Source organism: Bison bison, unplaced genomic scaffold (genome assembly GCF_000754665.1).
Source record: "Bison bison bison isolate TAMUID 2011002044 unplaced genomic scaffold, Bison_UMD1.0 scf7180017864516, whole genome shotgun sequence".
NCBI classification, from domain to species: domain Eukaryota; kingdom Metazoa; phylum Chordata; class Mammalia; order Artiodactyla; family Bovidae; genus Bison; species Bison bison.
This window is the reverse complement of record NW_011495069.1, coordinates 7,037,427-7,051,425: the sequence shown is the minus strand read 5'-3', so window position 1 is coordinate 7,051,425 and position 13,999 is coordinate 7,037,427. Positions and strand designations below refer to the sequence as shown.

At 48.7% G+C, this 13,999-nt stretch overlaps 1 protein-coding gene across 2 annotated transcripts in view; it reads right to left on the bottom strand.

The window, feature by feature from the left end:
• NIPAL3 (NIPA-like domain containing 3) overlaps window positions 1-13,999 on the bottom strand; it is a 55,053-nt gene that overhangs the window by 9,698 nt on the left and 31,356 nt on the right. For both annotated transcript variants that reach the window (XM_010830060.1, XM_010830059.1), the window contains 5 exons: window positions 11,438-11,583; window positions 7,892-7,988; window positions 4,172-4,307; window positions 1,832-1,920; window positions 48-111 (listed from right to left, as the gene is read on the bottom strand). In XM_010830060.1, coding sequence (XP_010828362.1) covers window positions 48-111; window positions 1,832-1,920; window positions 4,172-4,307; window positions 7,892-7,988; window positions 11,438-11,583 — 532 coding nt within the window. The remainder of the gene's footprint in view (window positions 1-47; window positions 112-1,831; window positions 1,921-4,171; window positions 4,308-7,891; window positions 7,989-11,437; window positions 11,584-13,999) is intronic.

Below are 13,999 nucleotides of genomic sequence, written 5' to 3'. Positions count from 1 at the left end.
AACCTGCCTGCAATACGGGGGCAGGGGTGGGGCAGGACAGGACTCACCCCAGTGCAAACATGCAGACGTGCAGCACGTCCTGCCCGAGGAAGTCCAGGTAGAAGACGGCGCCTGAGCAGCGAAGAGTGGAAAATACAAGTGAGCTCTTTTCAGATCACCTGCTGGCCAGTCTGCCTAGCATTTGGTGGCCTGCCCTCCCTGCAGGAAACCAAAGGGACCCAACATACCAGGCCTGCGCCCGCTAAGGTATTGAAGAGTGGACCAAAAGCCCTTTGGGAGAACAGATTGTCCTTTCCTCTCCTTCCGTCCCTCTTACCTCCACTTTGTTTTCTTTTTCTTTTGAAATAGTATTAGTAACAGATGTAAAGGAACAGCACAGAGTTCCCGCGTACCCTTCACCCGGCATCCCCCCGTGACATGACACTATGAGCCAAGAACCTTACTCAGCAGTTTTTATGCAACTCTCCTCCCTCATCTTTCTTAAGATGGAAAACCAAGGCTTTGTGGTTAAGCCGTTGGAGCTTTCCAGCCTCATGCGGTTGGCAGATGTCACGCCCTGTGGCGTGGAAGTGCCAAGGGCCTGCTGCCCTCACCCTGCAGCCGGCGTCAGTCTGGACTCATCTCACCACTCTGCACCCCCTCACTCCCCCACCCTGCTCGCCTCTTGCTGCACCCAGAGCTCCCGCTAGACTCCCAGCTCAACCGCGGTGTTCATATTCCTTTCAACCTTGCCTGGATTGAAGTCATTGACCATGACTGAAACTTCCACGGGATCCACATGAGGTTAGCTTTCCAGCTGCTCTGGGTCAAGCCCTACTCAATCCCTGGTCCCGCTCATGGCACAGGCTTGGCAGGCTGTATGCCCTCCTATCCTGATCTCTGTAAGCAAGGTCTGGGCACCAGTTGAACATACTGCAGGGCAAAGCAGACGGCTGTACCGCTGGGCCTTCCGCAAGGGGAGGCACACTGGCTCTTACTGGTCTTTTTACTCTGAAAAGTTTAGTCACCACTGCTTCTTACAAACAACAAACTCTGATACGTCTTTAGCCTCTGAAGCCACCTCAGAAAGAAAAAGAAACAAAAATATGGAGGTGAAATAGAAGAAAAGCGGAGTGTAATAATGAAAATCACTTATTGAGTACTTGTTTTATATGTATATATAAAATTGTGTGTGTGTGTGTGTGTATATATATATATAAATGATCTCTAAAAATTATATAGAGGAAATATGTGGTCACTTGGCCAGTGGGGGCTGTGGAATTAGCAGATGAGGGTAAAAATTGTTAATAAAACCTGGCACAAGCAGTACAAAGTAAGGGACATTTGGACTATACATATTTCAATTCTAGGCTTCCCTGGTGGCTCAGACAGTAAAGAATCTGCCTGCAGTGCAGGAGCCCTGGTTCGATCCCTGGGTGGGGAAGATCTCCTGGAGAAGAGAATGGCTACCCAGTCCAGTATTCTTGCCTAGAGAATTCCATGGACACAGAGGAGCCTATCAGGCTATAGTCCATGGGGTCGCAAAGAGTCAGATGTGAGTGAGCAACTAACACGTTCATATTTCAATTCTAGGAGGAAAGTATCCCATTTTATGAATGTGGAACTGAGGCTCAGAGAGGTGAAGTGATTTTCCCAGAGCCACACAGCTCTGTGTCTGTGCTGTGGTGAAAACCCAGGTCTCTCTTTTCCCATGAGACCATCTACAACTGTGATGGGCAGAACAGCTCAGCAGAATTGGCCTTCTGACGGAGGTGGCGCTCCCTCCCCGGACCCCAGGGTAACAAACCTGCTGTCGAGGCGGAAGACAGAAATCTGGCGACCGCATGCTCACCTGCTGTGATGGCCACGGTGGTGGACAGAATGTAGCCCACACTGGCGATCAGAGAGGAGTCATACATCTGTGAGGCTTGACCTAAAAACCTTCAACACAAAAGAGCTCTAGTCAGCGGGCTGTGGGGGGATGTCAGAGGGCAGAGGACAAAGCCAGTGACTGCGGGCTAGGTGTGAAGAACGAAGACAAGGCACGAAGGGGCATTCTGCGGGTTTACGAAGATGCCAGCCTCGTGTGCCTCCCGAGCTGGGGTCCACACTTAGCTCCCATTCCTCCCCTGGACACACAGCCTGAAGCTCACCCCCTTCTCCTTTCAGCACCTCTGCCCACACGGTTCTCATCACTGCAATGCCCTTCTCCTCGCCTCTGTGTGACCTGCATTCCCAACCCACTAAAAAGCCATTCCTGATCCCTTAAACATGCCAAGAAACTCTTGGAGCACTTATCATTAACTTCCTTGTGCTGTCATTAATTTTTTTAAACAAGTTTTCTTAATTCAACAGTCACTGAGATAAATATAAGAAAAAGGAGAGAGGAAATTAGAGTCATTCCCCATCTCTCCATCTACAAAAAACTCTCTGTTATTTAGGAGTATATTTTTTGTCCATTCTCTGCAGGGGACGACAGAGGATGAGATGATTCAGTGGCGTCACCGACTCAAAGGATGTGAGTTTGAGCAAGCTCTGGGAGTTGGTGATGGACAGGGAGGCCTGGCATGCTGCGGTATGGGATTGCAAAGAGTCGGACACGACTAAGCAACTGAATTGTAACTGTACTGCCTAGCATTGTGGTTATTATTGCAAAGTTGCTTACACCAAAATACGCCTCCTACCCACTGTAAGCATCTGTTTACCAAGCTGTCCCCCCACCAGAGCTGTGAGCGCCTTGAGTTCAGTGACTGCCGCTTACACCTCTGTGTGCAGAAGGCCCAGCACAGGCCTAGTACACAGCAGGTGTCGGGGAACGTGTGCTGCCTGCACGAGTGAGAAGCCTCCCGGTCATCTCTGTAACCCTTGGAGGACACAGCACAGAGCCTTACACTGGGCAGGGGCTCAGGGATGATGACCAGAATCACTGTAGGAGGACTAAGCATAGTCATGACGTGATCAAAAAGTTCATTCGGGCTTTTCTGTAACATCTTAATAATTGGCATAATAATAGTAACAAAATAATAACTGGCATAATAATAGTAACAAAAATCATAAAAGAAGCTATGGTTTGGCTTCCCAGGTGGCGCAGTGGTAAAGAATCCGCCTGCAAAGCAGGGATGCAGGAGACGTGGGTTTGATCCCTGGGTCAGGACGATTTCCTGGAGTAGGACATGGCACCCCACTCCAATATTCTTTCCTGGAAGATTCCACGGACAGAGGAGCCTGGCGTGCTGCAGTCTATGAGGTCACAAAGAGCTGGTCAAGACTGAATGACTGAGCACGCATGCACGTGGGTATTCTCATCTGTAGACGAGGACTCTTTGTCTTAGAGAAGCTTAGAGGAGGGGGCTTAGGGCAGAGGGGTGAGGGGCAAGGGAAGGGGAGGGAGCCAGATGGCTGGGTTCACTCTCAGCTCCACCACTTTCTGGACGCTTGCAGTTCCTTATGTGCAAAATGAGGATGACCTCATTGTTGTGGGGGCCAAATGAACTCAAGCTTGTGGGAAGGCAGCGAGAGCAGAGTACCTGGGCAGCGGCAGTCACCCCGATTGCCCCCCCAAGGCGCTGTGGGGGGATGGTGAGCCCCAGCAGCTGGAGTCTGGCGCCTGACCTGCCACACACACCATACTGAGTCCTGCACTGTCCACCCTCTGTCCCCACGCAGATCCGCCACGTACCCACCCAGGCTCTCTGCTGGTCACCGGTCTCAAACGTAAACGAGGCCCAGGCCTCCCACCCTCAGAACTCCTGCTTTTGAGGGAGAAACTGTCATCTTGTTCTTCTACTTGGACAGATTTCTTGAGGACAAGAAATAACAACTGCTTGCTCTTTCTTGGATCACAAACAAATGCCTCTTGGGGATGGCACAGCTCCTTCTGGAGAGCCTTGAAACGGGCATCCGTCTCGGTCCAGGTGGGAAGGGAGGCTGACTCGGATCGTGCAGGTCTCACATTTTTGAGGCACAGAGGAAAACACACCCACTCGAGGCTTTTCAAGTGGCACAAAAGGCCCTCCATATAACTCAGCAAATGAGCGAAACTTCTCGCTCCACAGTGGATGCCAAACCCTGGTGACAGGCTGCCTGTGAATGTTCTCCCTTCCCTACAGCTTCAAAAACAACCGTGATAGGACCCAGAAGCTGGAAGAGACCTTTGTGGGGAGGCCCAGGGAAAAAAGACTCTGCAACTCACGCGGCTTGATAGATGGCGGTCGCCACCATGCACACGAACATCACGTAGAAGATGGGGTAGTCGAGCTGCAGGTTCCCCTGTATGGACAAGACCAGCATCCCAGCCACAGCCTTCACCGTCACCACAGTCATGGAGCCTGCAGAAGGTTAACAAGGACATGTGGGAACCGCAGGGCAGAGCCCAGCCCGTGATTCACACAGTGAGAAGGTCTTCTGTGCTCTCCCGTGGAAGCAGCTAGGCAAGCACAGCCCCAACAGGTATTTCCAAATGTCCCTTCTGAACTCAACCAAAAAAGGGCAGTGAGTCCACATGGAACCCTAGAGCAGTGGCGCTGGGTCTGGAACACGACCTCAAGGCAATCACAGGGAAAATGTGTAAAGAGCTTTTTCGGTCTTTTTTAAATTTTATTTTTATGTGTTTATTTGGCCTCCCAGGTCTTAGCTGCCTGCATGTATGATCTAGTTCCCTGACCAGAGATCGAACCCGGGTCCCTAGCACTGGGAGCGTGGAGTCTTAGCCACTGGAATGCCAGGGAAGTCCCTTTTCGGTCTTTTAAAATGCTTAACCAGTTGTATTTTTAAAAACATTTCCCTAGACTAGAGGTTTTAGAATGCACACCCCTACGCATATGTATATACTTTTCAAATATGTATGCTTGTTTATTTTAAAATTAGAGTCAAGTTAACTCTGGGCTTTTATAGTATGTATATTATAAAACATATGCAGGAAACATATGTCCTTCACTTAAAAGGTGAAGATAAAAATGAATACCAGTTTGAATACTTTTTTCTTCCCATACGCCCAGTGGACTGTCTTGCTCACCTCACTGTAGAGCCCACTGCTTTACCCAGCACTGCAGAAATGACCTCTCACTCTAAACTATCAGATTCCCCTGCCATAGCAGGAGTCAAAAGAAGCTCCCAAGTATGGTACAACTAAAGGTCCTTGTCCTGGCTGTAATGTTCTGCTTTCCTGTTTTCTCAGCTTCTGCACATTTTGCCTTCTCCTGCCAACAGCCCATCACGCATGGTGACTTTTGGTGGCCCCTCAGCTACTTAGCAGAGAAGGCAATGGCACCCCACTCCAGTACTCTTGCCTGGAATATCCCATGGATGGAGGAGCCTGGTGGGCTGCAGTCCATGGGGTCGCTAAGAGTCAGACACGACTGAGCGACTTCACTTTCACTTTTCACTTTCATGCACTGGAGAAGGAAATGGCAACCCACTCCAGTGTTCTTGCCTGGAGAATCCCAGGGACGGGGGAGCCTGATGGGCTGCCGTCTATGGGGTCACACAGAGTCGGACACAACTGAAGTGATTTAGCAGCAAGCAGCTACTTAGGCTGCAGTTTTCAAATGTCAGCAGCCAGTTTAGACAAGCGCTTCCTCCAGACTGCCCTTGTTAGTGAGGAGGGGACAGAAGGGAACTGGCCAACATGCCTCGGAACTCTCTGGTCTTCTGATTCACCAAGAGATAAGGTTTGGGACCATGATGTTCCAACCCACTTTGCAAACAACATCATCAAGGAATGGGCCCCTGAGTCATGCTACAACAGGAATGAATCCTCTCGAACACGATGCTCAGTGAAAGAGGCCAGTAACAAATGGCCACAGGGTGTATGATTCCACTTATATAGTATGTCCAGAAAGGCAAATCCATAGAGACAGTAAGTACATTAGTGACTGGCCATGGGCTTCCCTGGTAGCTCAGACGGTAAAGAGTCTGCCTGCAGTGCAGGAGAACCAGGTTTGATCCCTGGGTCGGGAAGATCCCCTGGAAAAGGAAATGGCAACCCACTCCAGTAATCTTGCCTGGAGAATTTCATGGATAGAGAGGAGCCTGGCATGCTACAGTCCATGGGGTCGCAAAGAGTCGGACACGACTGAGCGACTTCACTTTCTACTTCCACTTCCATGGGCTCGGAGGATGGGAAGATGAGGAGTGACTGCCAGTGGGCATGGTGTTTCTTTTGAGGGACTACAAAAACATTCTAAAATTCAATTATGATGATGTTACATCCTTTGTGAATATACTAAAAATCACTGAACTATACACTTTGAACAGGTGAACTTTATGGTCTGCAAATAAGATCTCTGTAAAGCTGTTTAAGGGCCTCCCAGGTGGTCACCGGTGGTAGAGAAGCCGCCTGCCAATGCAGGATACAGAAGAGATGTGGGTTCGATCCCTGGGTTGGAAAGATCCCTTGGAGGAGGGTATTGCAACCTACTCCAGTATTCTTGCCTGGAGAATTCCATGGACAGAGGAGCCTGGTGGGCTACAGTCCATGGGCAAACAGTCGGACACGACTGAAGCGATTCAGCATGCACAAAGCTGTTAAAGAAGAAACAGTGGAACCCTATCAAACAATGACTCAGATCTGCATGGTCTACGGCCTGCTACTGGAGTGGACTCGCTCTCGACAGGACACTGGGGATCAGCGCTCACCTTGTTTGACCCCCTTCCTGGCCCTGAGATCTGGGTGTTCTCTGAGGCCCATGTTTAGGGGACCATGTGGCTGACACACAGTCCCTAGGAGGCAGTGGTGGGGCGGCATCCACTTTTCCCTCCCCAGGAGGAAGGGGTGCTTCTCACGGCTCCTCTTAGCAGCTCTAACCCTATGCGGGCTGAGAGCCTCACCCCAGTCTGATTTAGGAGCCATTTCCCCCACTGTACCCACTGTGCCTCTAAAAGGAAAAAAAGAGAGAGAGAGAGAGAAATCGAAATCAATTCTTGCCTTTAAATCCAGAGTTAAGTCTTCACCTTTGACAGGTCTTACAAGCATCCTTAGGGACTCCGCCATTGGAGCCCGCTTCACCCCTGACTTCTCTGAATTAATTTCCAGTCGCCCCCTCCACCCTTACTCTGCTTTCTTCTTTGTCACTGTTAATTGTCACTGCTCAAACTTAACACTGTTTATACATTTGTCAGCTCACTTACTGTCATTCTCCTCCCTTTAGAATAACAGCAGCCTGAGCGGAGGAGGGGTCTGTCTGGCTCACTGCTCTAGCTAGTTTGCAGCACCTCTCCTGGCACTTAGGAGACTCGGTATTTGAGCAAGAACACCGAACACTGAACCCCAACCCTAACCCTAACGAAGAAACTGACAAGGCCCATAGATAGCCAGTGGGAATTTGCTATATGACTCAGGGAACTCAAACTAGGGCTCTGTGACCACCTAGAGGGGTGGAATGGAGGTTCTAGAGGGAGGGGACAGATGAATACCTATGGCTGATACATGCTGATGCATGGCAGACACCAACACAATATTGTAAAGCAATTATCCTCCAATTAAAAAAAAATAAATTAAAAAAAAAAAAGAAACTAACAAGGTCTGTGTCCGGTTAGCAGGAACCCAGCCCTGGTAGCCTCTGAGGCAGAGGGACCAGCCTGAGCCGGCCTCCAGCAGCTCCTGGGTCCAGCGGCCCGCAGCTCAGTAAACAAAACCCATTATTTCCTTTTGGTGCTACTTAAAGAAAAAGAAAAGAAAGTGAAGTGGTTTAGTCGTGTCCGAATCTTTTCGACCCCATGGACTGTAGCCTACCAGGCTCCGCCATCCATGGGATTTTCCAGGCAAGAGTACTGGAGTGGGTTGCCATTTCCTTCTTCAAAGGCTCTTCCTGACCCAGGGATCGAACCCGGGTCTCCCGCATTGTAGGCAGATGCTTTACCGTCTGAGCCACCAGGGAAGTGGCAAAACTCAACCACCCGGACCCTCACTTACCGAGTAAGGCCACCAAGAGGAGAATCACCACGATGTTATTGGCGTTCCTCTCCTTGTAGAAGTACAGCAGCAGGCAGAAGAGAATGATCTCCACGAGCTGCGGAGAACAGCAAGAGGGGAGGTCAGCGGGGCCGACGGGCAAGACCAGGAGACCCTGGTGGGCTGGGCTGGAGCTTATGCTGCGCACCGCACCAGCTGCAGGCCCTCCGTGTGGAAAGAGAATCAAAACATTTCCCAGAGCCCTGCTAGACATCCTGCAGGGAAGCAGGGAACGCCGAGTCCCTCTAACCCCCACCCTGCGGGGGAGTCCACCTCGTCGGGGGCTCTGAGGGTGCTGTGCCAGCCTCACGTCCACCTTGTCCTGGACAGTCAAGGTTCACCAGGCTGGGCTGGTGACCCCCTTCACTGCTCCATGGTAATGCCCACTGAAACTGGGGAGCCGGTCACAGAGGGAGACGCTTGTCTGCTGAGAAGAGCTCTTCGGTAAAGCACGTAGGTCTATATATACCAGTCGCTCGCTAACCAGGCCACTACTGTGTGCCGCTTGGCAGAGTTGGAAGGAGAGGACATCTGGAGTCAGGGATGCCCGGTTCTGAGCTTGGACCTCCTTCTAAACTAGCCGGGTGACCTTGGGCAGGCCACTTAAGTTCTCTGAACCTCAGTTACCGCCTCTGTGAAATGGGGATAATGACAATAATTCCTAAGTCACAGGGCCATGATCACAGCCTATGCTTAACGAGCTCATGAACCTGCCTGGCTGTCTTCTAAGCATGTTATCTTTACTCACTCAACTCGTTAAATCAGCGCCATAATTCTAGGAAGCAGATACTACTGCAATCCCAAGCTAGCAAATGGGGTTCGAACCCGGACAGTTTGGCTCCAGGACACATGAGCTTTCCCACTAGGCTATGCTGCTGCAGCCCTGTGTCTTGTGTTCAGAAGATGCTCCCCACGTTCAGTCCCTGGGTCTGGAAGATTCCCTGGAGAAGGGAATGGCTAACCACTCCTGTATTCTTGCCTGGAGAACTCCATGGACAGAGGAGCCTCGTGGGCTACAAGCAAAGAATCCTACCAGAAAATGTAAAATTAGAGAACTCTAAAGTTTGAGAAGTTCCCCGCCCTTGCAGCAACAACTTATCCTTTCTACTCCTTAAAAAGGTCCAGACACTGGCAATACTCTTCCAGGGAGTGAAGCAAGCCCAGCGTCACTGGGCTTTAGTTTAGCAAAACTAAAACAACAGCTCAGCTCCATTTGCCTGCCTTGACCTCCCACCGGAGTTTGTTTACCATAAAAACCAATACGGAAATATTAATCGGCATTGTAAGAAGAAAACCATTTTTTAAAATTCCTCATAATTATGAGACCACAAAACACAGCAGCTTTCATTTTCCTGTGTCCTCCTGTCTTTGTCACAGTGAATACCTGTTTTATCTACTTGTCATCACCGTCCAAGCCCAATTTTGTGCTGGGCCATTTTTAGTTACATAAACAATTTTTATGTTTTATGAAGTTGTCATAATTATCTTTCATTGTTGCAAAATACACCATCAAGCAGATGCACAGTTATTCCTCAGTACTTCCAACTGACGGGTGTGGATTCTGGCTGGGGGTAGGGGTGGGGCCAGTTTCCCCACCATTTTCATGATGCTTGAATGCATTCCGGGAGAGCACTTGGCATCCTAGTGCGAGCTGACTGTGTATGCGCTGCTGCCTCCTGATAGACCACGAGTTCTGTGAGTATGTCTCATTTAGTTTTTATATCCACAGTGTCTGCCACAGAGCAGACACTCATTTATTGAATTTGATTTGGCCAAATTCCTCCAGCTGCCTCACAGTCATGATGGAGGAAGATAAACTGAATGGGTCACTGAGCATTAGTCACGGGCCAGGTGGTTCCCACACCATCTGTGTCTCTCCCGACAACCACTGCGGGTCCAGGGATCCGCTGATTTACAGAGAAGGAGGCAGAACACGTGGCCAAGGGCCTTGGTAATGGCTACACAGTAAGGAATGGACTCGAGCCCAGGACTCTGTAAAGAAAAGTCTGTGTTCTGAGGTCAAGCGTTTCCTGAAAAGGTGGGTGTCTGGCTCTGCCCGGCAGACACTTTTCTAGGCCCACCGGGTCAACGCTGGGGCCGGTGGCGGTCTGGAGATAACACAGCCCCAACCTTGCAGAAACATTAAGTCCTCTGATTTGTGGGAAATCTGAGGGGAAAGGACGCTTGGGGCCTCTGAAGCAGGCCCAGGCAGCTGAGGCAACACCAGTGAATGCCGTGGTCAGCAGGCTGTGGTGACACGCAAGGCCAGGCAAGCAGGCTTCGGGCCCAGCTCTGCCCTCAGGGGACTCTGGGAAACCTCCTAACCCTGAGATCCAGTTTTCTAGTCCATAAAATGGAGAGAAGAACGCCTGTGTTATAGGACTGTTGAGGGAATCTGAGAGGTGATGAAACACATTTTCACATCCTGAGGTCTGGGGAAGTCGTTCTGGTTTATACACGGTTTAACTCAAAATTTTATGCTAACTAAAACAGCTTGTTACACACATCGTATGTCGCTTTAATTATGAAAGAAAAGGGAACACTGACCAGAAGTAAAGAATGTTCATGTTAAAAAAAATTAAATGCCTTCTTTTCTGCTACCCCTTCGATGATAAGATTCCCTCCCCAGGTACCATGGACAGACGGACTTGCTGTTTGCTGATCTGTTTTTTTAACTTGAAAGAGCACATCTTTGACTTGTTTAATGTTCTTTGACCTGACAAGATACAAAATTGTGCTGAAAACCAGGCTTCCCCAGAGCAGATCCTCAGTGTGACCTGAGAGGCTGTCTCCAGGGCTATGGTCCATAGTCTAGCTCACATAAAACTCTTGGTTTATTGATTATTTTTGGTGACAGATAATATACTAAAAAACATTTAACATGGTGCCATGCATGGAGCAGGAATATACCAGTAGCTTTATCAAATACCTTGAATGTCCTGGTTTAGTCTACTCATAGACCCAACCAGGATGTAACTGGAGCAGAGGACTGAGCTCCAGTTGGGGGTTTAGGAAATAAAGTTCCCATTGTCTCTCATTTTTCTATCAGCTTCTATCAGCTGTGTGATACTGGCCAAAGAGAAATAACTGCTTACAATTTTAACTTTTTTCTCTTACCTTAACTGTTTTAAACGCTCAATGTAGCGATATGTAAAGACAAAGACAAAATAAAAAACACAAGCATAATTCCATCTCCCAGAGACAACTACTCATGGAGTTTTGGTTTTTCTGTCCATTATTTTACAGATATGGTACAGACCTACAAATACCTCTAAAAAATCAAGTTGTCATATTATACATGCAGTTTTAGACATTACTCAGGACACAGTGGAGAAAAAAGAAAACACTTGACCGGGAACGACATACTCCCGCGAGCATGGTGTTCAGTGCTGTGAAATACTGCATGATGCCCGTGAACCCCGTCTTGCTGGGAATTCAGGTTTTCGGTTTCTAGGACTCCATCCCCACACCCACCACCTCAGGTGGAAGGACCGGAATTTCTCGTACCATGTACAGGAGAAAAGGCCAGCTCACGAGGTGCCTGATGATGTTATCGCCTGTCATCTTCTCATGACTGTTGGGTCCGAATGTCACCAGCAAGTAGGTACCCACGATGGCCAGACCGCAGCCAACGAAGGATAAGATGTAGCGCCCTGCAGGGAGAAGGAGGTGTCGCATGGCTCACTGCAGCCATTGGCCAGGCCAGCACGTGCCTCTGGGACAACACATGAGGACCTGCTGTTCTCTGAATTTTCGGTTTTTCTTTACTTAAAAAAAAAAAAAAGAGAGAATATCTCCATGCTGCTGCTGCTGCTGCTGCTAAGTCGCTTCAGTCGTGTCCGACTCTGTGTGACCCCATAGACGGCAGCCCACCAGGCTCCCCCGTCCCTGGGATTCTCCAGGCAAGAACACTGGAGTGGGTTGCCATTTCCTTCTCCAATGCATGAAAGTGAAAAGTGAAAGTGAAGTCTCTCAGTCGTGTTCAACTCTTAGTGACCTCATGGACTGCAGCCCACCAGGCTTCTCTGTCCATGGGATTTTCCAGGCAAGAGTACTGGAGTGGGGTGCCATTGCCTTCTCTGATATCTCCATGAATGTCATTTAAAAAAATAACATTTAACATGAAAAAAAATTTTAACGAGGTAGAGCATGCATAACAAAAAGTGCTGGATGAATTTTTACAAAGTGAACTCACCATGTCACCAGCACCCAGGTGGAGAAAAGCAATGTTAGCAGGACCCCCAAATCCTCACTTTGTGTCCCCTTCCCGTCAGTAGACTCCACCCCAGGGTGACACTTTGACTTCTGCCGGCACTGATCGTTTGCCTGGGTTTGCACTTTATATCGATGGAATCATACACTGTGTTTTCTCGTGCCTGTGTTCTTGCAAGATTATGTTTGTGAGGTTCATCTGTATCCTGGCCTGTGGTGCTAGTTTCTTCATTCTCACTGCTGCATGGTGGCCCACGTGTGAATAGGACACAATTTATCATTTTTACTGTTGATGGGCATTTAAGTAGTCTCCAGTCTTGGGTTATAACAAATCATGTTGCTATGATGTTCCTGTGCATGGCATTTGGAAAACAAATGCATGTACTTCTGTTGGGCATAAAACTAGGAGTGGAATTCCTGGGTCCCAGGACATGCAGATGTTCAGTTTAGTAGGTATTGTCATGGTTTTCCAAAGTAGCTGTACCCCAACTTCCACTCCCACCAGTACAGTATGAGTAAAACTGCATATTTTTTCTTCTTCATTCTAGTTGTTTTGGTATTGTGCTCTGGTTTAACGTGTATTTTATAAGGAACATTCTAAAGCTAGATGGGCGAGATTTAAAAAAAAAAAAAAATATATATATATATATAACCCTCAAAAGCAAGCCTTCAGAGCCTATGTTTTCCAAATGACAGGCACAGAAATTTTCATGGCAACATGATTTATTATAATGCAAGACTGGAGACTGCTTAAATGCCATCAACAGTAGAAATGATAAATTGTGTCCTATTCACACGCAGACCAACATACAGCAGTGAGACTGAAGGAACTACCACCACAGGCCGAGATACAGAAGAATCTCACAAACACAATCTTGCATGAACACAGACAATTTTTAAAAAACTGTCTAATCCTCTCCCAGTTGGCTGTTTGAACTACTCCCAGGGAACTATCTAAGTACCATCAGCACTGCTCCGCAGACTTGTCAGAGACTGTTGGTGGCCCAGGAGGCATGCTCCTGGGTGAACGTCCAGAGTCTCCTGACTCTTCCCCAGGGTCCTGTCACACTCTGGCTGAACCCTGTGGGGTTGCTGAAAAGCTTCCGAGGTTGAGGGAGCCCAGCTCCAGGCAAGCTGAAAAGGGCTATGACTTTTGAGCTGCACATATGGTGACCACAGGCCTCTGGATTTTTCTGTGATAGAAATAACTATACCTGTTCCATTCTACCCGGAGAAGGTGATGGCACCCCACTCCAGTACTCTTGCCTGGAAAATCCCATGGACGGAGGAGCCTGGTAGGCTGCAGTTCATGGGGTCGCGAAGAGTCGGGCACGACTGAGCGACTTCACTTTCACTTTTCACTTTTCACTTTCATGCATTGGAGAAGGAAATGGCAACCCACTCCAGTGTTCTTGCCTGGAGAACCCCAGGGACGGGGGAGCCTGGTGGGCTGCTGTCTATGGGGTCGCACAGAGTTGGACATGACTGAAGCGACTTAGCAGCAGCAGCAGCAGTTCCATTCTACCGTATCTAGGAAATGTGATACCACATTAAATGTCCTTTATTTTCAATGCTTACTCCTTGGAAGGAAAGTTATGACCAACCTAGATAGCATATTAAAAAGCAGAGATATTACTTTGCCAACAAAGGTCTGTCTACTCAAGGCTATGGTTTTTCCAGTGGTCATGTATGGATGTGAGATTTGGACTTTGAAGAAAGCTGAGCACCAAAGAATTGATGCTTTTGAACTGTGGTGTTGGAGAAGACTCTTGAGAGTCCCTTGGACCACGAGGAGATCCAACCAGTCCATCCTAAAGGAGATCAGTCCTGGGTGTTCATTGGAAGGACTGATGCTAA